We start from the raw sequence: 27,930 nt of genomic DNA on the forward strand, positions 1-27,930 counted from the left end.
TGGTTCTATGTTCAGAAACAGTTTATTTACCTTTGTGTTGAGAGTGGCGATTGGATGGAAATGGATCTATTTTTCTTAGATTATCTGTTTAAGTTGACATTTTGTTGCCTCTTTTCTCATTGTAATTACTTTTCATCATTTTTTTACTCTTCCCCTATGTTCTCCTTCGTCATCTTTTTTTTTTTTTTCTCCATGGCATGATCCAGTTTGGTAGTCAATGGGTAAGTCTGATTTTTTGTTGTTGTTAAAGCACACTTTCATTTGAATTATTGTTTTTGTAAATGTACATTTTTAAGTTTTCATCTTTTCAAGTTAAAATAATGTAATTAATTCCATTTTCTTGTTTATGGTTTTTATATACATGTATAACACTAATGACTCACCATAACTTAGCAATACCCAGAAACACGTTAAAGTACACATACTTATACCTTAAATAATGTCAAGGGGAATGTTTCCTCCCTGTTAGGCTGCAGAAACACAAACTGCTTTTAGATTTTTAAGGATAAAATTATTTAAAATGAAATGAATTCACCCTCCTTTAAACAAAATTCTAAACAGATTCAGAAGCAGAGTGATTATAACTATTTTCAAGGTACATATATCTGTAGTATGTACTTCCACTAATCCTAGAAAAATGTGGAGTTTGGGGCTTTGGATGACATAAAGTACATGTCAGGATACCTCTAAACTCAAAGACCAGGAGGCCAATTCCTAAGGTCACTTCGTGCAGAAGAAGCCAATTGTGGATTTCAATAAGGTACATGCCCACCAGTGATACAGTCTTTCCTCCCACTCATAGCCTGGGAAGTAACCATCATCAGAGGCAGGTAAGAGGCAGACCTGTGTCAGGAGCCTTTCAGCTCCTCCCCGCTACACAAGGTTGTCTTGAGTTACCACCCAGAACCTCAGAGGGACATGATTTGAAAATTTATATGCCTGTATAATTGACTAGATATTACATAAATACATGTAAAATAGGGGTGCCTGGGTGGCTCAGTCAGTTGAGCGTCCGACTTTGGCTCAGGTCATGATCTCGCAGTCTGTGAGTTCGAGCCCCGCGTCAGGCTCTGTGCTGACAACTCAGAGCCTGGAGCCTGCTTGGGATTCTATGTCTCCCTCTCTCTCTGCCCCTCCCCTGCTCATGCTCTGTCTCTGTGTCAAAAATAAATAAAACAAAAATATGTATATATTTTTATATATACATATATATATCACCATATATATATATATACATATATACATATATATATCACCATATATATATATATATATATATATATATATATATATATATGTTTTGATAAGTCAGTGTTTTTGTGCTCTCTGGGTATGTTAAATCTTACAAGTCTTAAAGTTGCCACCTGGGAGTCTAGCTCAGGGTGAGTCTACTAGGTTAACGATTCTCATCCAAGCAGAAGGGCTTACGTAGCTCTGAAAAAGGATAAGAAGGCCCACTATTGGTGAATTTCATACTTATTTATCCCAGACATAGACATTAACTATTTGGCCATACTTTATGTGCATGCACACATATTTCACTCTTTGAGTAATTCAAGAGGAAAAAATACATTTCTAATACCATAGCATACAACCTTACAGCTGTATTAATATTATTATATAATATTATATAATTTATTATAATAATTTATTATTTCTAATTATCTGAATGAGGAAGCAGCTGGCTTGGATATCAACAGCTCATCTCTACCTTTTCACATTTTTCAGTACTCAGATGTAAGCCTTTGATGGTATACGGTCTTTTTTTTTTTTTTTTTTAATTTTTTTTTTCAACGTTTTTTATTTATTTTTGGGACAGAGAGAGACAGAGCATGAACGGGGGAGGGGCAGAGAGAGAGGGAGACACAGAATCGGAAACAGGCTCCAGGCTCCGAGCCATCAGCCCAGAGCCTGACGCGGGGCTCGAACTCACAGACCGCGAGATCGTGACCTGACTGAAGTCGGATGCTTAACCGACTGCGCCACCCAGGCGCCCCAAGATGGTATACGGTCTTAAGTCTTCATAAGCCCATCCATTTCTTTTTTTTTTTTTTTTTAATTTTTTTTTCAACGTTTTTTATTTATTTTTGGGACAGAGAGAGACAGAGCATGAACGGGGAAGGGGCAGAGAGAGAGGGAGACACAGAATCGGAAACAGGCTCCAGGCTCTGAGCCATCAGCCCAGAGCCTGACGCGGGGCTCGAACTCACGGACCGCGAGATCGTGACCTGGCTGAAGTCGGACGCTTAACCGACTGCGCCACCCAGGCGCCCCAGCCCATCCATTTCTTATCAGGTTCATAGAATCATCTTGCCTCTTCCCATTAATATTGGATTTACCCATTTGTTTTTATTTTAACATACACAGCAGTACCTGACACATAATAGGCACTTAGTAATATTTGTTGAATGAGCAGACTGGTATGTTGTCACTACTTTAAAAATCCTCCCCTGTAAGAAACAACTTATTCCAGTACTAAAAAAGGAAAAACAGGCACACAGGCAGATGACAAAACATTGTTGCATTGTCAAATGATGTCTTATGTTAACAAGTAGATGGTTTTGAAGAGTAATCTGCTACTGTTCATTATATTTGCACCTGTACCTTCTCACCAGAGACAATTAGTTCCCCACAACTTTCACACAATTAATATAGTTCAAAATGTGCAGGTGTAAAACCCATTAGCAACTATGAAAAGTGGTAAACAAGGATTTCAGTGCAGAAGAAGGATTTTATACTTTGCTTTTAATCACCAGTAAACAGACCCACATAACTGCACAGGCTTTTCCCTCTCTGTGCTTGAGATAAGTTTTGGAATTGTTGCAAATTAGCAAATACATTACCTGTATAGGCGAACCAGTGGACCCCATTCTGTAGTAAGCAACAAATTAAAAACTCAATTATTGCACAATCTGGAACCTTGTGAAATATATACTTACACATAGGTAAACCTAGTAGAAAGATTTTTCTAACTTTTAGGGAATTGCCTCGCCAAAGTCCCCAGTAAATTTGTTATATGCCGCTGCTGAGATAAGACCTTCTCAGCTCCTTTCCCACAAGGCAGTGCCTTCTGTGCTCCTAAGTGATGATTCTGTTTTCTCACGTGGCACATGATGATGCAAACGTGCTCAACCGCAGCCCAGAATGGTGTTTAATGGAGTCATTAGTGAGCGAATGATCCACTCATGTGACAGCTATGCATAATGAGTCAGCAGTCTGAGGCCAGTTCCTGAGGGACAGATGTTGAGATCACAAAACCACCAGTGTTTAGAAATCTTCACTCTCCATAAACTGCCCGGGTCTTAGTCCTCAGTGCCGCTGTGTCGGATGGCCCATCCATTGAGGATGAAAGCACATTAATGGAGGCTACTTGTGCAGGATTTGTTCTCAGCTACAGTAAAATGTTTCCATTTCCAGAACGAACAATCCAATACCTTTCAAATTCTTCCCAAGAGAAGGACAAAATCTTTTAAGAATGCTGATCGTACTGGCATTTGATTAGTCTTCATTTCTTGTGTGCTTACCTTAACAACAGTCAGGTGAAATGATGATATTTACCTAAGTGTAGGGAGACCAGGATTTCAGACCCTTGCCTGATCTCTGAATTCCCTGGGCTCCATGAAGTAAGAATTCTGTAAAGGTTAATTTTAATCTAAAGTCAGAGTCATCTGCTGGAGAAGCAGGGCACATACACTTCATTTTTCAGGGCAGACGTAGGGAGAATTATTCTAAGAAGTGAGCTGTAATTTGCCAGAACCCCGGTATGTTAGGATTAGCGATCCAACCTGAAATATTCTGATAGAAATGTTATAGGTTTTTATTGTTGCAGACCAAAAATTTGCAGATTTTTATCAAAAATTCGGTCTGTTGGGGTGCCTGGGTGGCCCAGTGGGTTAAGCACTTGACTCTTGATGTCAGCTCAGGCCATGATCTCACACTTCTTGGGATTGAGCTCCGTGTAAGGGCTCTGCACTGGGATTCTCTCTCTCCCTCTCTCTACAGCCCTTCCCCACTCGCATGTGCGTATGCACATGCACACATCTCTCTCTCTCTTTCTATCCCTCTCTCTCAAATAAACTTAAGACCATTTTTTTTTAATTCAGTCGGTTAATGTAAATGAACTATCTACCAGTTTTAGGTTGGGTAATGTAAATGTCTATGCAAATAAATTCTGTTCTTATCTGTGATCTCTTGGTATGTTTGTGTTTGTCTCTGGAAGCTGTCTGGAGTCCCTGATGAATAACTCTTTCCAGCTAACCTTCTATCTCTATGTGGCATACGTGGGTTATTCTCTTTGCAGAATGTATATGTAAAATGTGAATTCTGAGGCTACCTGCCTAGTTCATGCAGACCACCTCTACCAATTGTGCAACTAGAGCAGATTCTGGAAGTTTTAATATTAGTGAAAGTTCAAGCTAATGAGATAAGTTTACAGTAGCAAAATCTCGTGTTATAAAGACCTAACAGACCTGATGCTATTTGGGTTTGCCCCTTGGGTAGTACATTTAATATACTTTTCTTCCTTTTTAATTTTTTGTTTCTCTTTCGCCTTCTCCTCCTCCCTCACTCCCTCCTTCTCTCACTGCTCTTGGCTAGATAAGATGTCAAAGAAAATAGCAATTTAAAGGTGTGTTTAATAGGAGAATTTGATGGCTCCTAGGGTCCATGGCTTTCCCTGCCTTTTGATAAAAAGGGTGTAAGGAACTTCCTTAGTGGCTCATCTCTTGATTTTAAGATGTGCCCAAATCGATCCAGTCTAAAAGTTTAACATGTAGAAACTCTACAGTTTTATATCCAATAGCTTTCTGATGGCATCTGATTACTTCTGAGTTAAAAAAAAAAATGTAATATATGGGGCTCCTGAGTGGCTCAGTCTCTTAAGCATCCAACTCTTGATTTCAGCTCGTCACGATCTCCCACTGGTGGGATAGAGCTCTGCATTGGGCTCTGCACTCTGGGCCCAGCACAAAGCCTGCTTGGGATTCTCTCTCTCCCCCTCTCTCTCTCTCTGCCCCTCCTCTGCTCATACTTTCTCTCTCTCTCTCTCTCTCAAAAGAAATAAATATTTAAACTTTTTAAAAATTTTTTTAAGGTTTATTCATTTTTCAGAGAGAGAGGGAGACAGAGCATGAGTCGGAGAAGGGCAGACAGAGAGGGAGACAGAATCTAAAGCAGGCTCCAGGCTCTGAGCTGTCAGCATGCAGCCCAACCCATGGACTCTGAGATCATGACCTGAGTTGAAGTCGAATGCTTAACCAACTGAACCACCCAGGTGCCCCTAAAAAATTGTTTGGGTGAAATATATGACAGAGGCACCTGGCTGGTCCAGTTGGTAGAACATGCAGCTCTTCGTCTGGGTGTTGTAAGTTCGAGTCCCCGGTTGGGTATAGAGATCACTTAAAAATAAAATCATTTTTAAAAAGTGAAATGTGGGGGCGTCAGGGTGGCTCAGTTGGTTAAGCGTCCGACTTCAGCTCAGGTCATGATCTCACAGTCTGTGAGTTCGACCCCCATGTCAGGCTCTGTGCTGACAGCTGGAAGCCTGGGTCCTGCTTCAGATTCTGTGTCTCCCTCTCTCTCTGCCCCTCCCGTGCTCATGCTCTGTCTCTCTCTGTCTCAAAAATGAATAAAAATAATTTTTTAAAAATTTAAAAATAAATAAATAAATGAATAATGAAATGTGTGACAAACATAAACATATCAAGTATATATTTGACAATTTGGAACTGCTCAGAGGTCTGGGCACCTTGATCCCTACATGTTCTGTAGCACTTTCCAGGGAAGAAGGAGGTGAGAAGCTTAAAGCCCATCTCCTGTATCCCTTTCGGACTCTACCCCAAAGAGGAACCTCAGTCTGGTATTTCACTTCCTCCTGCTGCACAGATACAAATTTGGAGACAGAAGGATATGAAAAGAGAGTAGCAGGGAGGGAGAGCCAGGGCAGGGCTCATTTGCATAAGCTCCTCACACCAGGTCAGCTGTCCAGCTTCATGCGGAGCTGGGGGACCCTTTTTGTACCTGTGTCTGTAGGGGGCTTCCCAGCCATCTCAACTACCAGCCAGATTCTTGAAGCTCTTTCTCTTCTACTTTGTTTTTCTTTATTTTCTCCCCTTTCCTTTTCCTTCTCTTCAAGATGTTCTAAAAGTAAAAGAATCAACACTACTATAATAGAAATCTACCCTCTGTGTTTGTGTTCCAGTCGTCTCTGGGGAGCACAAGTTGGGGAATCTGTACGGCTTTCAGTCAGACAGACACATAATATTTCCCTGCATTAGGTGAAATACATGTCTGGAAAGCTCCATATTCATATGTGTGTGGTTAATTTTAGACCAGTTGTCAACACACCCACTTACACGTGCAGAAAAGAAAATTCACGGGCTCCAAAATTATGCTTCCTTTATTATTTATGCTGGTAGATAACCACTTGTAACTGGCAGAGCCACTGGGGGAGAATCATTCCTATGTATTCCAAAGCAGAACTAAGTTGATGTTTTGTTGTGTGTGGAAACTTTGAGACATGTTTTCGGAAGAAAAAAATAGCTTTCAAAAACTTACATCTTAGGAAACCATTCAACCAGCAGCTGTTAAGTTGGTCTAATGTTTATACTGACCTGAGTACTTTTACTCTATGCATTATGTTAGCTGTTCCAAGAAGCCTTGAACCATCAAGATAGGGTTAGTCTTTACAAGTCACATTTTCTGTGAAGTGGCTATTGGGGACAATCGGCTGTCAGATAAATGCTTCTAAAGGAAGAATTAGTGTTTAAATGAATGTGCCTTCGCACACTGCAGAAGCCGAAGCTCCTGCTAATTTAAGAATGCAACTCTCTAGTATTCTCTAAAGAAAGCAAAAAAAAAAAAAAGAAAAGAAAAGAAAGAAAAAGAAAAAAGAGGCTTTCAGGTTTATTTTAAATACATCTTTTTTATATTTACTTAAAGGCGTCTTTCTATGAGGAAACAGCGATAAAACTATGGGGAGTGAGTGCTGTTCCATTATACCTTTTATGGCCTATTAATTTGTTACCATCTATTCACCTTTGTTGATGAAATTTTAATTTTGCCCTTGCTTGAGCATATTGTAAGAATTGTATAAACTGCTACTCCCTGCACTGACAAAAACGGTCCTTTGAGGGGGAACAATTGGGAGCTCATTTTATTTCTAGAGCACATTTAAAATAACTTATGAATGAGAGTTGTCAGACACGAAATGCTGTATTAATTAAATCTTTTTCTAGTCTTTTTGCTTCTTCAGCTAAGCCAACCCTTTAGAAAAATACACGGCCACCTTCATTATAGAGAAGAAGACAAAAAGTACCCTTCACATTCCTCTGCCTGAATAAGAATAAGAACTCAATTCATCTATATAATAACCCCATTAGCTGCTTAACTCAACAGTGCACATGGGAAAATTTTCAAACCACAGTGTAAAAAGTGTTGATTGGGTGGATCGTTTTCAAGGTTTTGTTCTTCTCGTGTTCAAAATGATCATTTTAAGTAAATCCGATATGTCCTAACCAGTAGCTTTAAAGCATTTCTGACTTAATGACAAAAGTTTCGTGTCCACATCAACTAACGCATCTTTGTCTTTTAACATCCAGCAACAATACCATTCGAAGATAGATGAGTTGATTGACAACAGTGTAAAAGAAATCATTTCACTGCTAGTTTCAAAGGTAATGTATTATTTACTCACCTTTTTAAATCAAAGTCAAAGATATATTTTGCTGAGAGGTTGTAGAAATGTCTGTCTTGTGTTTCAAATACCTAAGTGAGAAATAGTAGTTCTAAAAATAGATGCAAGAACCGATCAGATTTTAAGAAGAGTTCTGAACCAAATTTGAACACTCTTTGTCAACAACTTTTGATGTTTTTGTTTGTTTGTTTACAATTCCTTTTGGCTTTTCTTGCAATTGTTGCCCTTTAAAAAATAACCGTGTCTTCCAGTAAGACCTATTATTTCACATTCATGTTCTCTTACGATCTATCTTATCTGTTTGGCTGATTTGAGTCGTCACCAGTCCTTGAATGTAGCCTGTTTGTTGTGACGACAGTGCTGAGGCTCTAGACTGGTCCCAGGCAGACAGAGAAAGCTGGCTGCCTGGACTCTGATGTTCTCCACTCCCGGAAAGGCTCCCACGATTTCCAGTGAGGCTCCAAACACCTTTGACAAAGGCTCTGGCCTTTAATTGTGTAAGTGGAGATGAAACATAAATGAGTATTCCATCAAATGATTAGATGAATTAAAACCCCACTGAGGTGTAACAGACTTCCACGAGTGACACTTGAGATCTGGGTCTGCCAGGGGAAGACACAGAAAATGGAACTCAAGAGGGTAAGGAGCCAGAATGGACATGGTCCAGGGGCACATTCACATGAGCAGATGTAGCCCTTGCTCTTGCAAGGCTCTATCAAAGCACCTCAAATCAGACTTCATAGAACAATTGGAAGAATGTACAAAGAGCAAAGGAAAAAACACCCCTAACTTAATAAACCAAGAACATGTTACTTAGAAAATAGAGTGATGCCCAATAAGCATTAAAATTGTTAAACCTCATTAATAACTTAAAAAAATGAAGGAAAACTCGGGTGCCTGGGTAGCTCAGTCAGTTAAGCATCCGACTCTTGACTTCAGCTCAGGTCATTATCTCACTATTTGTGAGTTCAAGCCCTGCATCAGGTTCTGCACTGACAGTGTGGAGCCTGCTTGGGATTCTCTCTCCTTCTCTCTCTGTTCCTCCCTCTCTTGCTCTCTGAATGAATGAATGAATGAATGAATGAATGAATGAATGAAAATAAACCTAAAAGAATGAAGAAAAATATACTATTTTTTCTAACTCATTTTTAAGCTAACACTTGGTTTTAGAAAAGATGAGCTGGGACACTCATATTTCCTGTCTATGGGAGTATAAATTGTTACAACCTTTGTAGAGATAGTTTGGAACTGTATGGAGTACTTTAATACCCTTTCACCTAATAATTATTTTTGCACTTTTTTCTGTGAAGAGAGATGCACAAAATGTATATACATTGATATGGTCACATTACATTTAATGAAAAATTGGAAACAACTTTAATCTCTAACAGTAAGGGAAGGTGAAGTAAATTATGGGACATCTATATTAAGAAACTATGTTTTCAGAGACTATTAGTGATAAAGGAAAGGTTTCATAATATAGTGTTAAGTGAAAATGAAAGCTTAGTATTTTAGAAATATAAAGTATGATACGAATTCTCATCACATAGAGAAAAGATGTTGACAAAATGTTGACAGAGCTTCTCTGAATGGTGAGATTATACTTGATATGGGGAGAGGAGTCTTCTTCAGGTTTTGTTTTGTTTGTTTGGGTTTTTTTTTGTATTTTCCAAATTCTTTGGTAGCAAGTCTTAAGATGGAAAGTAGCCACAAAGATGACTTTAGAATAGCACCACCCCTCCAGTTTGTTCTTGGTCTCCTGACTTCTTCTACCACAAGAATTCTCTATACCTCCACATACAACACACGCTCCCCAACAATAAGTAAGGGAAAAGGTTAACAGGGAAGCCATCCAGCAGGTGGTGGGAGAGGTGAACCCCTGGAGAACAGAGCTCCAGGGGAAGGACAGGGAGGTTTCCCTTCTCCCAGAAGCCTACGTGCTCCCCTCAGCCGCGTGCAGCCCTGCACGGACAGCCCACTGAAGTGAAACGTGCTTGACGTTGCACCTTCATTGTCTGTGACTCATCCAGGGAAATTTTACTCGGCTGGTATGGCCTCATCTTCACAGTTCTCCTGTGGAAGTTGTCTTTTGTGAGAAGGGGGCATAATGGAAGTCATTAAATTGCGTTGGGTGCCTGGGTGGCTCAGTTGGTTGAGGATCTGACTCTTGATTTCCATTCAGATGACGATCTCACGGTTTAGTGAGTTCGAGCCCCACGTGGGCTCTGTGCTGACAGCGCGGAACCTGCTTGAGATTCTGCCCCCCCTCCACACAAAATAAATAAATAAATAAATAAATAAATAAATAAATAAATCTATCTTTAAAAAAACATAAATTGTGTGATAGCAAGCAGTTGGTAAAGGGTTAAATAGGCAGCAAGGAAAAGAGACTAGTTTGGGTTTTCTATTGGTGGGAGTGGTGGGGGGAGGGTAGGAAAAGACACTAGTTTTCTTTTGGGGGGGCGGTAGGGGGAGGGTAGAAAAAGAGACTAGTCTGTTGGTGGGGTCAGTGGTGGGGGAGGGTGACAGAGAAGGTAGGCAGGGCTCTGCATGCTTTTCTGGCAAAGTAAAAAACTGATTGTTTAATATCAGGTCTAGGTTTTTTTCTATGGATCTTTTCTCCTATAATCTAACAGTACTTATTAATAATCTTCAATTCTTTGGTTGAGAATTATAAAATAAACTGGCTTGACAGATTGAACCAGCCGTCTTAAGCTCCCACAGGAGATGACAATAAATGGTGGGTTTTTTCTTTCATTAAACAAAGATAATCTTCAATACAGTTCTTAAATGTTAGCGTGCCAAAAAAAAATTACCTGAGATCTTGTTAAAATGTAGATTCCATGCCCTGCTTTCCAACAATTCTGAGTCAGAAGCTTGGGAAGAGGAGCAGGAATGTATGTGTGTAACCAGTCACCGTGGTAATTTTGATATAGAGGTTCAGTGAGCCAGACTTTGAAAACCACTGCTCTGATGAATCGCTATCCAGGCTATCCTGTGAAAGATCTTTAAACTTCAGTATAGTGTTTAAAAACAAAACAGCTTCTAAGATGGTGTGTTCACATTTGTTTTCTCTGAAGAAATGATATTTTAAAAGGAGGTATTTATGGGGATGCCTGGGTGGCTCAGTCCCTTAACAAGTATCTGACTTCAGGGGCACCTGGGTGGCTCAGTCGGTTAAGCATCCGACTTTGGCTCAGGTTATGATCTCGCAGCCATGAATTCGAGCCCCGCGTCAGGCTCTGTGCTGACAGCTTGGACCCTGGAGCCTGCTTCAGATTCTGTGTCTCCCTCTCTCTGATCCTCCCCCGTTCATGCGCTGTCTCTGTCTCAAAAATAAACGTAAAAAAAAAATTTTAAAAACTGTGTCTGACCTCAGCTCAGGTCATGGTTTGTGACCATGGTTTTTTGTTTTTGTTTTTATTTTTTTTTAACTTTATTTATTTTTGACAGAAACAGAGTGCAAGCATGAGCTGGGGAGGGGCAGAGAGAGAGGGAGACACAGAATCTGAAGCAGGCTCCAGGCTCTATGCTGTCAGCACAGAGCCCAATGCGGGGCTTGAACCCACGAACTGTGAGATCATGACCTGGGCCGAAGTCAGACGCTTAACCGACTGAGCCACCCAGGTGCCCCCCCCCTTTTTTTTTTTTATCACCAAGGAGTGTCTTTATTCAGCATGAGCATGGTTCGTGAGTTTAAGCCTCACATCAGGCTCCCTGCTGTCAGCACAGAGCCCGCTTTGGATCTTCTGTCCTCCTCTCTCCACCTCTCCCCCATTTACTCTCTCTCTCAAAAACAAGTAAACATTTAAAAAAGAGGCATTTATGAAATACCTACTGTGAAACACCTATGGGATGGGTAGTCTATTTCACAGATAGAAACATAATCCTCAAAGTAGTTTAGTGAATTGACCACACATGTAATAAGTGAGAGTCCCGAATCAAACTTCTGAGTTTCAGATTCCTAATCCATTGTACCTACAGATTCCAGATCAGGAAATCAGTGAAAAGCAAAAATACCCTAAAACTTAAAATATGTTACTTCTAAATTAACTATCTTTTACCCTGTCAAATTTCAAGAGTGTCATGTCCTAAACATTTTTACTTTATCCTAGCATGTTAATTAACTCAACATAAAGTAGATGAATAGAATAATGAATTCCTTGTGTTGTATTCCAAATGTTTCCTCCCATGTTTTAATTATTCTGTGCATATTGATAAATCTATTTGCTACATTTGGATAAATTAGAATCCTCCCTTTTTACCTCCTCTCTTCAGTCACTCCATATCCTTTTCTACATATACTACACATCTTCACAAATGACTTGAGAATGAGCTAGGACTCTCAGTCACGTGTAGCACTCATCAGTACATGTCCCAATTGCACGCACATTTTACATACCTAGAAAAAAAAACTTGGTGTTCCCTCTCTGTGTCCTTTCTCCACCTAGCACCTAAATGCTGGTATTATTGGGTTTCCATCTCAGTCTTCTTTTGAACTCACTTCACAAATTTCTTTGACTTTCACACTTCTGACCTTATATACTAATGATTCCCAACTCTGTGCCCAAGAGGCAGAGTGGAATCATAATGAAAAGCCCAACTTCAGACCTGAGGATCCTAATGTCTTCATCCAAGAACAGTGGGAAGCCACCAAAGGGTTGGGGAGGCAGCGAGTAGGGGTAAGGAGTTAATCATATTTGCATTATAGGTAGATTCATTGAATTACCTGTAGCAAATAGGTTACAGAGAGGGTAGGATGGAGACTGTTATGTTTGGTCTCTGGTGGGCTAATTCGAAGACACTTAAGGAGTGCTGTAGGCTGAATGTTTGTGTCCCCCCACCCAAATTCATATGTTGAAACTTAATAATCTCTAAGATGATGGTATTAGGAGGTGGGGCCTTTGGGAGGTAATTAGGTCATGAGGATAGAGGTCTCATGAACAGGATTAGTGCCCTTATTTTAAAAAGAGAAAAAAGAAAAAAAACAAAACACCCCACAGAGTTCCGTAGCCCCTTCTGCCACACAAAAACACAGCCAAAGACATCATCTTTGAACCAGGAAGTGGATTTTTACCAGGCACCAAGTATACCTCCACCTTGTTTGTGGACATCTCAGTCTCCAGAACTGAGCAAAAATTGTTCATTGTTTATAAGTCACCCAGTCCAGAGCATTCTGTTATAGCAGATCCAGGGTTAGTATCGGGGAAAGGAAAACCAACCCTAAGGATGGTTCCTAGGTTTAGGGTTTGAAGCACAGGATGGATGTTGAGGCCATCGACTAATGCAGGGTGCCTGAAAGAGGAATGGATTTTGAGAGAAAGACCACGATGTCAGTATTGGACATGTTGAGACTGAGCTGCCTTTGAGAGATCTGAAGGACGAGAGATCAAGGAGACATTCACATAATAGTTGGGTCTGGAATTCAGAGAAGGCGTATGGAACCAAATGTGGTTATAAGATTTCAACCATTGGAAATGATTCTGTGTCAGTGGCTACTATTCTTAGGCAGATTTTGCATAACTGGAGACCCTATGGAGAAATGAAAGTCAACCTTAAAGGGGGAAAAAAATAAATAAAGTTGCTTCTACCCAAAAAGGGACTTAGATCGTTTTTAGTGAGGGGAAAAAAAAGTGACAGGAACATTGAATCTTGCCAAGGAGAGGAAACAAAAAATGTTGTATATATTGCCACCCTATATTAATTAAGTTGCCTTAATTGTGGGATAGTCAGAAGATCTGAACTCTGCTCCTGTTTCTTCATGTTACCATCTGGGTCTTTCTACACAACTTAATTTCCTCATCAAAAAAGCATGAGTATTAGATCAAAAAATATATATTATCTATAGCCTTTTGTCAGTCTAAAACAAAATCCTTATATAGAGTTCTTTATAGAAGCCTCTGGGTGGGGCGCCTGGGTGGCGCAGTCGGTTAAGCGTCCGACTTCAGCCAGGTCACGATCTCACGGTCCGTGAGTTCGAGCCCCGCGTCAGGCTCTGGGCTGATGGCTCGGAGCCTGGAGCCTGTTTCCGATTCTGTGTCTCCCTCTCTCTGCCCCTCCCCTGTTCATGCTCTGTCTCTCTCTGTCCCAAAAATAAATAAAAAACGTTGAAAAAAAAAATTAGAAGCCTCTGGGGGCCCGCATCTTTTCTCCCCAGGTGGTAGGGTCACGTAGGACACACAGTGCTACAGTTGGAACCCTGAGACCCTCTAGCCTGGGATTTTCAAACATTTTTATAATGTTGTAAGACACATTTAATGTTCTCAAGTGTATGCTGGGTAGCCCCCTAAAGTACAACACTGATCAGAGCAAAGGTGCTCTGATTGAAGAGGGAGAGGAGGCCTACATCTCCACTTACGGGGCTCCATCTCCCAAGGCAAGCCTGATCACCAGGGCTTGCCCCAGACTCCAGTCCCCTTGTTCACAGGTGAGGAAACAGAGGCCCAGGTTCACATGGTAGGTAGCTGTGGAGCCAGGACTTGATCCTCATGGTCCCTAGGCCCGTCACCTTTCCACAACACTGCACAGAATTCAGCAAGAGCAGAGAGGAAAAGAATGGGTGCTTCACCTCCCAGGCTTCTGGTGTGCCCTCTATGTCTGGGTTGTACTGACCAGCCTGTGTCCCTTCTTTGACAGGCATACATGCTGTGGGACGGGCATGGGCAGGTAGAGGAGAATGGAATTTATTGTGTGTAATATGAGGATGCTGAAGAAAACCTGTGAGAGATGAGAGAAGGAAGTGCTTGGGGGAAATGGTTAACAGAGCAAAGAATGAGAAAATGACCACTCCCATAATGCACTCTGGTAACAGAGCTCAGTAAATTCTGGGTATGAAGTAAAAGAGCAGAGTAATCTATTCAACTTCCTAAATCCTCAATTATTGCAAAACGGGATATAGGAAAGAAGATACACTGCCTCACTGAGTTCATATAGCTATAAATGTGTCGGTGTAAATATATATGTACACACCCTTGTTCTTTCTGACAACCTAGAATGTTTTGCCTGAATTTCTCTTAATAATAAGATGAGCAGAGGATACATCAAACCTGACTACCTAGATTCTGTAATTAAAGTATCTCACCAACTCAACCTAAGATTAATTTGATTAAATTTACTCATTCAGATCAAGGCTATATATTCAGAAGACACCTGTTCAAAAACAAGTATATGCCTGAAAGGTTTCTTAGGAGCCATCAGGAGAGAGGAAATACAAAATGTGATGGGTCACTCTATTTGTGGGGCAAGGGTAAAGGAGAGAAGTGTGTGCTGAGTGTGCCATTTTGGAAATTGTCTTAGATATTTTGTGGAATGAGGTATGTTACAAATAAATACTTGCCGTCAAATACTAGATCTCCTTGCTCAGGGATATCATGCTGTGTCTTTCTGTGTCATCCCAATTTTAGTATACATGCTGCCAAAGCGATCACTCGAATACTGTCCATCCTTGACACAGATGTGGAAAATCTGGAAAGACCCTTTGGAAGTCCACTGGAACAAATGTTCAGAGAAATGGATCCACAGTTGGAGAAAAGTGACTGAGGGAGGGACAATTGCATTGTATCATAACATTAACATTCTGAGTCGGGGAAGAAACCACTCTGTGGTATTCTGGTTCCCTGGGGATGTTTAACAAGACTGGCTAGTCCTGATCTTACCAAATAAATATAAAACATCTGCTAATAGATATCTCCAGCACCACTAACCCTCGCCCCCGTCCCCACCACCAAAAGAAAAGGAAAGAACTTAGTTTTTCACGATGAGTCTTACTTGGATGAATCTCTTCTCTGTGGAAGATGTTACAATTTGCAGGGCAGATGATGTGAATATCCTTTATTTATTTCACGAAATATAGCTGAAAAAACGAGAACTGTATTTTGAACCCACCAATCTATAGCTGGAATCCTTCCAATAACTTTTTAGAATTTGTGGTCTACTTTCCATACACATGGGAAAATGAATCTTATACCCTGTTAAAATTCAACAGGAAATTGAAACCAACATGCCTTGTGGCACACTTCATGTTTCATTCTACTAGTTATTTCAAAGTGCTTTTCATCTTTAATTTCCTTGAGAGTGTGCTAGTGAGGCAAAGTTGGTAATTACCCAGACAGACTTTAGGTGTTAAATATTATTCAAACAAACCCAGTAAATGGCATCTACAATAAAGAGCAGGGAAACAAAGAGATTACAGTGTTTCATTCCAACCTGACACCCTCAGGAGAACAGAGAGCACAAGGCAAACCCCTAAGTGTTTATATACTCCCTGAGCTGTACTGAGAAAGTTCACAGGAAGCAGTTAAAGACACAGCAACTAAACCCAGCATTTAACTGGATTTCTTTGGAATCTTGCTGTTTTGTGCAATTAACAGCCAGACGGAAAATATATCATTATTAGTCAATCCTGATTTTAATGGAGTTTGATTTCTAAGGCAGCTCTTCTACCACATATGTCTCATAGAAATCTCACAAAGACAGCCTTCCTGTAGGAACTGTATGGCTGGGCTGGTTGATCCCGGTGGTGCAGATGCTGTTCACTGCCATGTAAGCACATAAAAGTCCCCACTGTATTATGCCTCCCCAAGGACTATTTGGGGTAGAGAGGAACTCAAGGAGACACTGTCCGCTATTGTTAAAATGGAGGCAAAGAATGTTGGGAAATGCATGCAACAGCCAACCGGTCCTTATGTAGAATTTACACGGTTACAACCCAGGCTTGGTTCTCACCAGAGATGGTGAGGCACACAGGCTGCCAGATGCTGCAGTGGGGAACCTTTTGCCCTAAAACCATCCGCCAGTAGGCTTCCCTGAGTGTCATTTTATCTAACCCTCCATTTCTGCCCTCCTGAGATCAGCTCCTGTGCCACCTTGTAAATGAAGCTTACCCAACGTCCTCCAGTTAAAAGCCATGCTTTCCCTCCTCCTGTTTCAGTTATTACACTGTTTGCCCATCTTTGCTGGACCTTAAAACTTTCTGCCTGTCTCTTCCACTAGTCTGTGTGTTCTTGAAAGGAAAGGTCTGAGACTCCTATTGTCTGCATTTTGCACATTAGGTACTCAATAATAACAGAATGACATTTATTGAATACTTATATGCTGAGCACATTACTTATTTAATACTTACAACTGTCTAATGGTAACGAACATGGGCTTTGGAGCCAGACCACCTATGTTCAAAGCATCCTTCCTCTGCTGTCAGCCAAACGACCTTAAAGCAGATGGGATTTTAATGCAGGTCGTCTGATTTACAGCTTCAAATCTGTTCTGCCTCAGTAGGTATCTTTAAATTGAATTAGACCCATTCACTGGTAACCAAACTCATTATTACTCCTTATCCCTAAACAATCCTAAGGCTACGCCCATTACCCTGTGACTTATCTTACAGTTCTAGACCTATATAATGGATAGTTTTAGCTAATCGTATCAATAATATTAATTCTTTGCATTTCTTTAGTATTTTGCTGTTTTTACAGTTCCTGCACATAAAATATCTCAAACGATCTTCACTGATCCTTCTAAGATGGACATGATGGCTGCCGTTTTCTTTCCCTCTCTGACCGATGAGTCTAAAGCTAGAGAAGCTCATGGCTTGACTGTTGTTGTGTAGCCAGAGATTGGCGTGGCTACAACTTGAACTAAGATCTTCTAAATCCATCCACAGGCGTCTTGCCTCTACCTTGCCTTGTCCCTCAGCACCACCCATGTGTGTCCACGTATACCCGCTCGAGGGTACCAAGAACCAGGTGCCGTGCTAGAGCCTTCACTGGCTCAGGTTGTCTGGTAACCATAGCAATTGTCGCTCTGCTCTCCTCATGGCAAATGAGATCACCTGGCACACACTGGCTTTCTCAAGATTGGAGTTAGAAGAGATGAAGCATTTTCCACAGAGGGCCATTAAGTTTGGAATTCCCTTCCCCTGGTTTGACATAACCCTGGAGTATTGGTCTTCTGGGTCTTTGCAAACCACATCAAGTTGAGTTAGCCAACTGTGATTGGTAAGAAATCCTAATGGGCAGGAAGAAAGTGCTAAATTGACTTTTAGTAGTTGTGAGCAATTTGTAATTTTGTGTTTTTTGCTGTCTGTATCCCTTAGGATAACTAACGAACCATACATAATTTTCATTCTTTAAAAATAAAATTTTAGTCAGCAGTTTGCATGGTTTTGTTTCTGTGTTCTTACATCATGTCGCACATGATGTGATGGGGAAACCTATAGGGAAGTTTTTGTTTCTTTTGCATAAACTATTTTGCAGTAATTGACCAGCCATAGAGAAAAAATTATCTCCTGTGCACTCTCAGTGGGTTCTCTGGTCACCAGAGACCAATAAGCTGTGTCCCTAGAACTATTATCACTTTGTTGAAGAAGCTGCTATGTGAACAAAAACCAGCCTTCGTTAATTTCCCTTTTCGTATTTAAAAAACCTTGTCAGTATTTTCCCTTTGGGAGTTTATAATTTGTCAATAGTGCATATTATTTTAGTTCTAAAGAGGAAACTTGCAGGGCAGTATATTCTTAACTAATTTCTTTATCTTCTTGCCAGATTTTAATGTTGCCACTCGCTGAAATATAATTCCCTACATTTTTTAATCATATTATGGTATATACATCTTTTCACTTCATAGAAATATAAAATTTTAGAAATGTACAACACTTGTCAGGCAAATTTAATTTGTCACACACACACACACACACATACACACATACACAGACACACACACTTTAACTGATGGGGGAACTGATTGATGCAGTAGTTGGCCTGAGCCCACAGAGTAGTCAGTATAGGAATCAGGCTATATAAGCTCAGTCTAGTACTCTTTACCTTGCCGCCTGCAGTGTGTTTATCTGTTCTAGCTCTCCAACGGCTTTGTAAGCTTCTGAAAGCAGGTTTGATCCTTGTATGTCCCAATTGGAACTGCTTGGTTAATGCCTGTTAACTGATATCAGACTTGATTGCAGTGTTACAAGAGCCTCAGAGGTTACACATGTCTTTCATTATCTGGTCTTTATTCATCCTCTTCTATAGATAGAAAAAGTTGGGGAATGGTCAAGTGATTTACGATAGAAAAGAATTTGATTAAACTTCACCATCATTGCTTCCACACATCTATATTGAAGTTTAAAGTTGTTTTAAGGAACAGTCTAAGGAATTTCAAGTTATTTATTAATGGTTTAAGTTATCTCACATGTTTAGTGATCAGACTGCTATTACATGTTATCCTTTGTTGTTAAAAAACAAAAACAAACCTTGTGTATTATTTCCAGCAATGGAAAAGGACCTTTGAGCCCATCTTCAAAATGAAAGAGTAAATGTAACAAGTCAACACCACCGCTTCAATGTGCATTTTTGTGCCGTGGGAGAAGTTGGTCTTGGGATTGTTTGCCCTGTTATTATTTTGAAATATTCTAGATACTCACTGTAAACAATTACAGTTTGTTTCAGTGTTGGAAGGGGTGTTGTCTAAGCTGTCAAGATATGATGAAGGCACTTTCTTTTCATCCATCCTGTCATTCACTGTAAGTATTTGAGTTCTCTTCTGTCTTTTGACTGTTGTCACAGTACTTATCTAACAGTTCAGAAAATAATTCTCATAATTATCTCTTTTCCACTTAAGGTGAAAGCAGCTGCAAAATATGTTGATGTTCCAGTAAGTATTTTTCCATTTGTTTTTAAGAAAGAAAAAATATATATATGTGTGTGTGTGTATATGTGTATATATACATATACACATGTATGTTGTGTGTGTGTATATATATGTGTATGTGTGTGTATATATATATATATATATATATATATATATATATATATATATATATATATATGGCACCTGGATGGCTCAGTAAGTTAAGCATCTGACTCTTGGTTTCGGCTCAGGTCATGACCTCATGGTTTCGTGGGTTCAGGCCCCAGGTCGGGCTCCATGCTGACAGTAGAGAGCCTGCTTGGGATTCTGTCTCCCTCTCTCTGCCCCTCCCCAACTCGCACTGTCTCTGTCTCTCTCAGAAAACTGTGTCTATGTGTATATGTGTGTTACATGTATTACGTGTGTGTGTGTGTGTGTGTGTATACATATACACACACACACACACACACACATATATAATTTTTTTAAATAATTTTGGTTTCCCACAGGTTTATTTCAAATCTTCAAAACAGTAAGTGCCAATTCCTAAGGGAGCAGTTTATTTTCCTTAAGCAAGTGCTAGCCCTCATGGCAAGGCTTGACATGGTTATTTCAGTGTATATTGTCCATTTTAACTTGGGAACTCTTTTGGAGGTCAAGTCATTGTGAGAACATGTCAGTTGCAGAGGGTAGTTACATACTCTAGGATGGGGTAGAAAATGCCTCATTCTTTTTATAGAAAAATGCTCACTCTCTCTTCCCTTTATATAAAAACTGTAATAGGTTTCTTATAGGAATCAAAGTAACAATAATGATGAACCAGTTAAAGAACTAGTTTTCTAAACACAAAAGTATTATAAATCAGTTTTCACTTATTTTAACATTTGGTTTTTCACAAAATTCTTGGGAAATAATTTGTAACCTATAAATCTGTTCAAAGATTAAGATACCATGAGCTACAATTAGAAAATTCACATGATAGGGGTGCCTGGTGACTCAGTCAGTAAAGAGTCTGATTCTTGACCTCATCTCAGGGTCTTGATCTCAGGATTGTGAGTTCAAACCTCATATTGGGCTCCATGCTGGGTGTGATGCCTACATTAAAAAAAAAAAAAATCACATGATAAATATAATCAAGTTAGTGTAGCATTTTTAAGTTGCTAATCCTGACAAATTAGTTTTTGCCTTCATCCTACTATCACGTATATGATCAAGGCCTAATATGTTCTGTTTGATATATATATTGGCATACGTATCACTTTTCAAAGAATTTGAACACAATGGAAATAAAGTTTACAAATTAAAACTAAATGGAAACGAAATAGAAGTCATCTTTGCTTAAGACTGTGCTTGGGCAGCACCACATCTAGATTGTCATTATGAATGTTAGTGGTTTGAATCCTTGCAAGCTTTGTATACCAGTAGTAGATAGCTCTTATCTTTAAAATGCAGAACCACGTTTTATACTGTGGACTAGATAGTCCCCAGATTTATTGCTGCTATAATTATTATAAATGGATTTTTGTATCATTTTTTTTTTCATTGTGATAAGTGTACTCTTTAATCCCCATTCCCCTACGTGCCCCATCCTCCCACCCACCTCCCCTCTGGTAGCCATCAGTTTGTTCTCTGTAGTTAAGAGTATAAATGGTGGGGCCCCTGGGTGACTCAATCAGCTGGCAGACCTGGAGCCTGCTTTGGCTCTAAGTCTCCCTCTCTCTCTCTCCCCCTCCCCTGCTCGCATGCTCGCTCTCTCACTCTCATTCTCTCTCTCTCTCAAATATAAATAAACATTTTTTAAAAATTTAAAAAGAGTATAAACGGATACTTTAAATGAAAAGGCCATGGACTTTCCTGCCTTTGCATGGGGTTTCTTTGTAACAACTTTTTTAATCTTACAAATGATTCCCAGAGAAGTCTTGATATACTCCGTGTCTTGTACATAGAATCGGAAAATCAGCACTGGGCAAGAAGCAGAAATAATCACATGTAGGGTCTTGCAAAGTGACAGCACGAAAGAGAGGATGGGAAAATTAAGGACAATAGTTTATATTTCCTATCTTAGAAAAAGACAAGAAATCATAGGAACACATGAAATTCATTGGCATTCCTAGGACATATTTTATAATACAGTTTTATTTTTATTTTGAATCATAAATGGAATGGGAAACAATAATTATTTTTGTTCTTAGGGCTTCTGAAGTTCTTAACCTGACCCTGCCCTAGATCTGTGAGACTTTGCAGAACTTCAGAGTTGAAAGATACAGAAAGAGGTTTATTCATTTTCCTTCTAGGTGCCGAAAGCCCTTCCCCCAATATCCCTCACAAAAATTCATTCAGTCTCTTTTAATTTTTTCAGTGATTGCAGCCTCCTCTCACGTTTAATGAGTTGAAATTCTGTACCTCTATGAATTCTACCTTGGTTCTAATCCCTCTTCTGCATGATAGCCCTTCAAATATCTCACGATAATTAATCATGCCTCCTCTTCCCATAGGGTGTGGTGGCTATTCAAAGGGATATACTGTCTGGGAAATTCTTACTTTCTATATTACACAAGCTCAGTTTCTTCACTGAACTCACTAATTAAATATTTATGTAACACTAAATGCTAGGCGCTGGGCTTACATGATAAAAATATACACTGCCTGCCCACAAGCCGTTCGGTGTCCAGGATGAAAGAGATAGGGAAACAGACATAGCATGAAAACAGCTACAACTGTAGATGAATTCCAGCTTACCGGCGCCATTATTAAATCAAGTTGTCCCCCCACACTGTCCCCTCCTAGCAGAGCATACCAAACCATAGACATAGTCTGGCCTTGGCAGATTATTACTGATGCCTGTGAATGTTAACTTCAAAAGCTGTAAGTTGCTGTTGACTGTTACTGTTTTTTATGCTAAAACACCAGCAAATATGCCTCCCTGAAGCATTCTTTGTAGAAGAACCTCACAAGAAAAAAGAACAGTGGTTCACCTTTCACAAAAACTAACTCAAGACTGTCCAAAAACCTACCAGTAAAATGCAAATTATGAAACTGAGAAAACATAAGAGAAAATATATGTGGTCTTGGGTTTGGTGATGATGTTTTAGGTACACTACCAAAACCTCCATGAAAGAAAAACAGTGTACATTGGACTTAATAATTAACTGTTCTGCACAGTTAAAAGAATGAAAAGACAAGCCAGAGACGCATGTTTGGTAAATAGCTTGTGTCTAAAATGTACGAAGAACTCTCAACAATAAAAAAAATTTTTTTAATGGCAAAAGATCAGAATGGATACTACACCAAAGACTTACAGATACCAAATAAGCATATGAAAAGATGCTCAGCATCATTTATTGGTAGGGAAATGCACGCTAAAATAATGTGATACCACTGCACACCCGTTAGTGTGGCTAAAATTTAAATTTAAGAAAAGCTGACAATGGCAAGATACTGACAGGGCTTTCAGAGCACGGGGACTGTCATTCATTGCTGGTGTAAAAGTAGTATGGTCTGGCCACTTTGGAAGACTGACAGTTTCTTACAAAGCTAAAGAGTCTTACCTGCAACCCACCGTTGGCACTTCTAGGTATTTATCCAACAGATTTGAAAACGTGCATCCACACCAAAACCTGCACATGAATGTTCATAGCAGCCTTATTCATAATCACCAAACATTGTAAGCAACCAAAATGTCCTTCAATAGACAAAGGCAGCAATTGGAATACTAGCCAGCAAAAAAAAAAAAAAAAAAAAGAAAGAAAAAGAAAAATTGGCTGGTAGGCCACACAAAGACATGGATGAACCTTAAAGGCATAGTGCCAAGTGCAAGAAGCCAGTCTGAGAAGGCTACACACTATATGATTCTATTTATATCACCTTATAGTAAAAGCAAAACCATAAAGATTATAAGGCAGATTAATGGTTGCCATAAGTTCAAGGTCAGTGAAGTGAGTAGGTGAAGCCCAGGAAACTTTTAGGAGCAGTGGAACTCTTCTGTGTGATACTATAATGGTTACATAATACTAGATATTCGTCAAAACCTAACTTTATGGCACAAAGATTGAACCTGAGCATAGGTAAATTTTTAAAAGGACAATTAGGATATCATGGGATCCCAGGATGGAAAGGAGACTGGTATTTTTCAAAATCTAATTCTATTGCAAATGTGTGGAGTGATCTCACTGAAAAAGATGGAGGAAAAAGTGCTGATTTGAGTAACTCTGGAAATAATTAGAGTCTGTAAAAATAAAGGGAAAGGGAACTGTACGTAAGCATTGTAGCCTAGTTGACAGACTGTTTCCCCTACATCCGTGCACTAGAAGTGAATGGTGAAGTAAAGAGATGGTATTTGGTGAAAGCCAAGTTTCTGACTGTGGGGAGTGAGAGGTTAGAGACAAGAGGAAGAGGCTAGAATGATCCATGTGGTAATGGATTAGAGTTGGAGTCATCAGTGTGACTTGTCTTGAGCTTAATACGGTGCTGGGTACATGCAGAAATATAGATATACGCATATATTTCCTTGGTTTGTTAGCTGGGAGAACCCAGAAGCAATGATAGCTCAGTAGCAACAACCACACCGAGTGCCCAGAGCTTAGTATCTAGTCTGCAGTAAAATGAACCAGGACTCTTTGGAGAAACGGCAGATGCTAGGACTGGGGCAGCAAATCTACCAGACGAGCCTGGAGCATCTTGCAGTGACAGAAAGTAAAAGAAGTGTTGGAAAGAAAAAACCCACAATTAGAGGATGCGTTAAAGAGGCACACGAGGAGCCTGAAGAGCTCCCAAGGGCCGGAGATAGGATAATTTGAGCAACTAAATAAGTTAGGTAGTATTAGATTATAACCCAAAGTATAAAATAAATATCCATTAGTCCATACTCATGCAACTAAATGATTGAGCAAATAAATGCAGAGATAGATATATCCCCCTTAAGAAGACTTCCCGGTAATTAACATAGATACTTGACTCCCAAGGAGGCAGGGTGAGTCCCTACAACCTGAGGCCATGTATAGTGACTTCCTTCTAAAGAATGTAGTATGAGAAGGGGGTGGGGGATAGATTTATCATAGAGAAACCTGACAAATACTACCTCAGCCCCTTGATTGATTGAGGTCAACAGCGACTGTGATAAATTATGTTGACAGTATTTACTCTTCATAAATACTCTGTGGTCTTCCTGCAAAAAATCCTCTAACTCCAGGCCAATCATGACAGGCATTGTTCCTTTTTCCACAATATTTTTTTCCTAGCTCTTCATTTTCTCATCATCACCTTCTAGGTGGCATTTTTGGGCTTTGTTGTTGGAAAGGTTGGAATAGAACAGACCTTAAAAGTTCACAGAATGATAGGGGCACCCGGATGGCTCACTCATTTGAGCATCCAGTTCTTGATTTTGGCTCAGGTCATGATCTTATGGTCATGAGATAGAACCCTACATTGAGCAATGGAGTCTGTTAGGGAGTCTCCCTTTTCCCTCTGCCCCTCCCCTGCCCATGCTCTCTCTCTCTCTCTCTCTCTCTCTCTCACTCACTCAAAATAAACATTTTTTAAAAAGTCACAGAATGATAGAATGTTGCAGTAGGACTCATGCAGTTTTTATAACATCCTCGCTCATTTTATAGATGACTAAATTGTAGGCTGTATTAGTTATGAAGCATGTTGGTGTGTGTCTGTATGTGTGTGTGTCCACAATGCCTATTGAAAATTGTCTTGTTTCCATTTGCACCCACATTGCATATGACCTCTCTGCTAGACAGTGAGGTGACACAGCTAAAGACACCTGGAGGACATGATAAGGATGACTGTGACCATGAACAACGAGGAAGCAAAGGAGAAACTCCTCATTGATCTGCTTCACAGTGCTGGTGCCTGATCCTGGTTTTCTGTCCTGAGAAATGGAGATGGTTTCTTTTTGTCTTGTCTTCATTAATAATTCTTTCAAATGTTCTCTCTTCTTTATGACACTTGCCAAAGATTTCTAATCTTCCACCTCCCCAAAGTATGGCTTGAATTCAGCTCTCTAATATCCAGACTTGCTGTGGAGTCCAAGATTTAGTTCAGATCCCACCCTTTGCATCCTACTAGCTGTCCGATGCCTGGGCTTCCATTTTCCCACCTTCGCGCTGAGGATAATGGATAATTCCTGTGCTGTCTCCCTCACTCGGCTCTTAGGAGGTTCAATGAGCATATTAGCATAAAAGTTCTTTGTAAAGGTAAAGCACTATTGAAATAAATAGGATTGTTATTGCTTCTACCTGGAGTGATGCTTCCTGTTCTCATACACTACTCTGCAGTTCCCATTCCTTGCTTCAGAACATGATTGTTTTCCAAAAGAAAAATCTTCTGCCTTCCACAGTGAACAAATAAGATCGTTTTTCATTTATTTTCCTTTTATTTTAGAATATTAAACACTTCATGTACATCACTGGTGACTTTTAAAGGTATAGTTGCCTAGCTGACTCAGTAGGTAGAGCATGGGACTCTTGATCTTGGAGTCGTGAGCTTGAGCCCCACACTGGGCATAGAAGTGACTTAAAATAATGTTTGTTAGTGCCCATTGCTGATGGTTAAAAGTTGAGTAAGGATTTTTGTTAATTAAAAATAAAGTTATAGTTGGTCAGTTCAACGACCATGGCATTTTCCCTCCTTCCTTTGCTTCGGATGTTTTTTTTTTTTTTTCTTAGATGAGCCAGCTTGAATATCAGTGTTTTATGTCCAATTGAGAGCCAGGCAGAACCCAGAGAGTGAAGCACCTGCCCCCTGGGCATATTCACCTGGAGGGATTGATGCACACTAGAACCAGATTAAAGTCTCACCATTCCAGGAGAAGAGGAGGGTGCCTATTGCCCTTTCTAGATAAGCATTTTGCTCCTGTCATCTTTGTTCCTTTGTTTTTTGTTTTGTTTTTTTCTGGCTGGCTTTTCTCATATAAGGGAAATCCATGGACTGCCTCTGGCTTTGAGCTTCTAACATCCTCAGGTCTCCTTTGAGCCAAAATCTGAAATGTTCCAAATTGGGACTGAGTAAATCAATTCCAGTCAATCTAAATTTTAAAAGCTAAATGAAATGATAGCCACAGCATTTTAATTTCAGGCCTTTGAGTCCTTAGTGTCATTTCTGTGGTTGACGTCGTAACAACTGTAGACAGACAAGGGAAAGGTTAGTGAACATTGTTACAAACTGAGAGATTGAGAACCTTCATCATCATTATAATCGTTACTCATGAAAATAAGAGTATAAAGGAATTAGGTGCTACTTATATTGGCACTTTTCTTGTCTGGTAGTCCTGTATCAGCACCTCTTTCTCTAAACTCTGAGATGTTGGTGATCTTTATTACAGATCGGAAATAACAGGAGAGATTCTAGAAGCCCATAGGCTCAAATGAGCAAGACATAGTAAGATTAAAATTGAGCCCATAAGTCTCCGTTCAAAGTCAACCTGCCTCTTTTCCTTGAGGGTTTCAGGCTAATGTTTTAAACCATTATTCAGTATTCCTTTTAATGCTTAAAATAACCTCCTCTTTGGAAAGATATTTTCCCCCAACGATACAACAAGATATCAAATAACAATATTGTATGTTGGTACATACAAATGCTTAGACCTGTGAATAATATATCACAATGTAGAAGAAATAGTGTGAAGCATTCATATGAACTGAAGAGTGAAAACAATATGACTACAGAAGTTACACAAATATTAATAATAGCAGATTCTGATGTACTCTCGTAGCATTGTGTTGGGAACGTGCTGTTTACCAACTATACTCACAGGGAGCAGACAGGAGACTCTTTTCCAGAGCAAGAACTCTGGAGACATGGAACCATCTCTGTCTTAGAAATATGGGACTAAAGGAAACATACATACTTAAAACATGCATATTCCATGTCTAAAAGACGTTTTCAAATGGATGCAGGTGCCATTATCTTTAGTTCAGAATTTTCTACTTCCCAATTTGGAGTCAAAATGTATAATAGTGTTAATTAATGGAATTTTGAATACCGCTAAGTTTAACAGAGAGAAAGGTGACTCTGCCTGCTTCACTGCTTAAAATAACAGTTTGGAGGGTTTTCTAAGAACAATGAAAATTGTTTTATTGTTTTAAAAAGTTAGGTAAACTACTATTAGAAATCTTGAAAACTTCATGTCGTGACATTTTCATCGTTCACATTTCTTCCCCCCCACTCCTTTTATGAATTATTCCTCTTCCTGGGCTGATGTAATATTTAAGATGGCAAAAACCTGGTTTGAAGGGTTAGTTCTGTTTATTTCCTTTTGCTTTTCAATGTGGATACAATATAATTATTCTACTTTGTACAAAATTGGTAAAATATATATTTTACACCATAATCATCGTAGCGATACTCAAAACCTATTTTTGGAAATATTTGAGAACATATAACTTACTAAACCTACTCCAAATGCTTTTTGAAAACCTTAACTTTAAGAACATTTTCACTCAAATGTAACACTGTAGAAATGGCTGCACGAATGTCAGAATAATGAAAAAATATGTTGAACAGTGAAAGAAAGATATATATTGTTGTTAACGATAGCTGGGATAAGTTGTATGTTTGTAGAATTACGTCCTGTGTTCCCTGATGATCAGTTACAGACCATTTCTGTATCTGAA

At 39.6% G+C, this 27,930-nt stretch overlaps 1 protein-coding gene across 16 annotated transcripts in view; it reads left to right on the forward strand.

The window, feature by feature from the left end:
- The window catches only part of CADPS2 (calcium dependent secretion activator 2), a 543,402-nt gene that overhangs the window by 484,151 nt on the left and 31,321 nt on the right, over nt 1-27,930 (forward strand). For 9 of the 16 annotated variants that reach the window (XM_058724453.1, XM_058724449.1, XM_058724458.1 and 6 more), the window contains 4 exons: nt 207-221; nt 7,599-7,673; nt 19,122-19,205; nt 19,304-19,336. In XM_058724453.1, the coding sequence (XP_058580436.1) occupies nt 207-221; nt 7,599-7,673; nt 19,122-19,205; nt 19,304-19,336 (207 nt within the window). The remainder of the gene's footprint in view (nt 1-206; nt 222-7,598; nt 7,674-19,121; nt 19,206-19,303; nt 19,337-27,930) is intronic. The other 7 variants (XM_058724445.1, XM_058724459.1, XM_058724460.1 and 4 more) reach the window with 1 other exon arrangement.

This window comes from Neofelis nebulosa, chromosome 4, assembly GCF_028018385.1.
Source record: "Neofelis nebulosa isolate mNeoNeb1 chromosome 4, mNeoNeb1.pri, whole genome shotgun sequence".
In the NCBI taxonomy this organism is placed as follows: domain Eukaryota; kingdom Metazoa; phylum Chordata; class Mammalia; order Carnivora; family Felidae; genus Neofelis; species Neofelis nebulosa.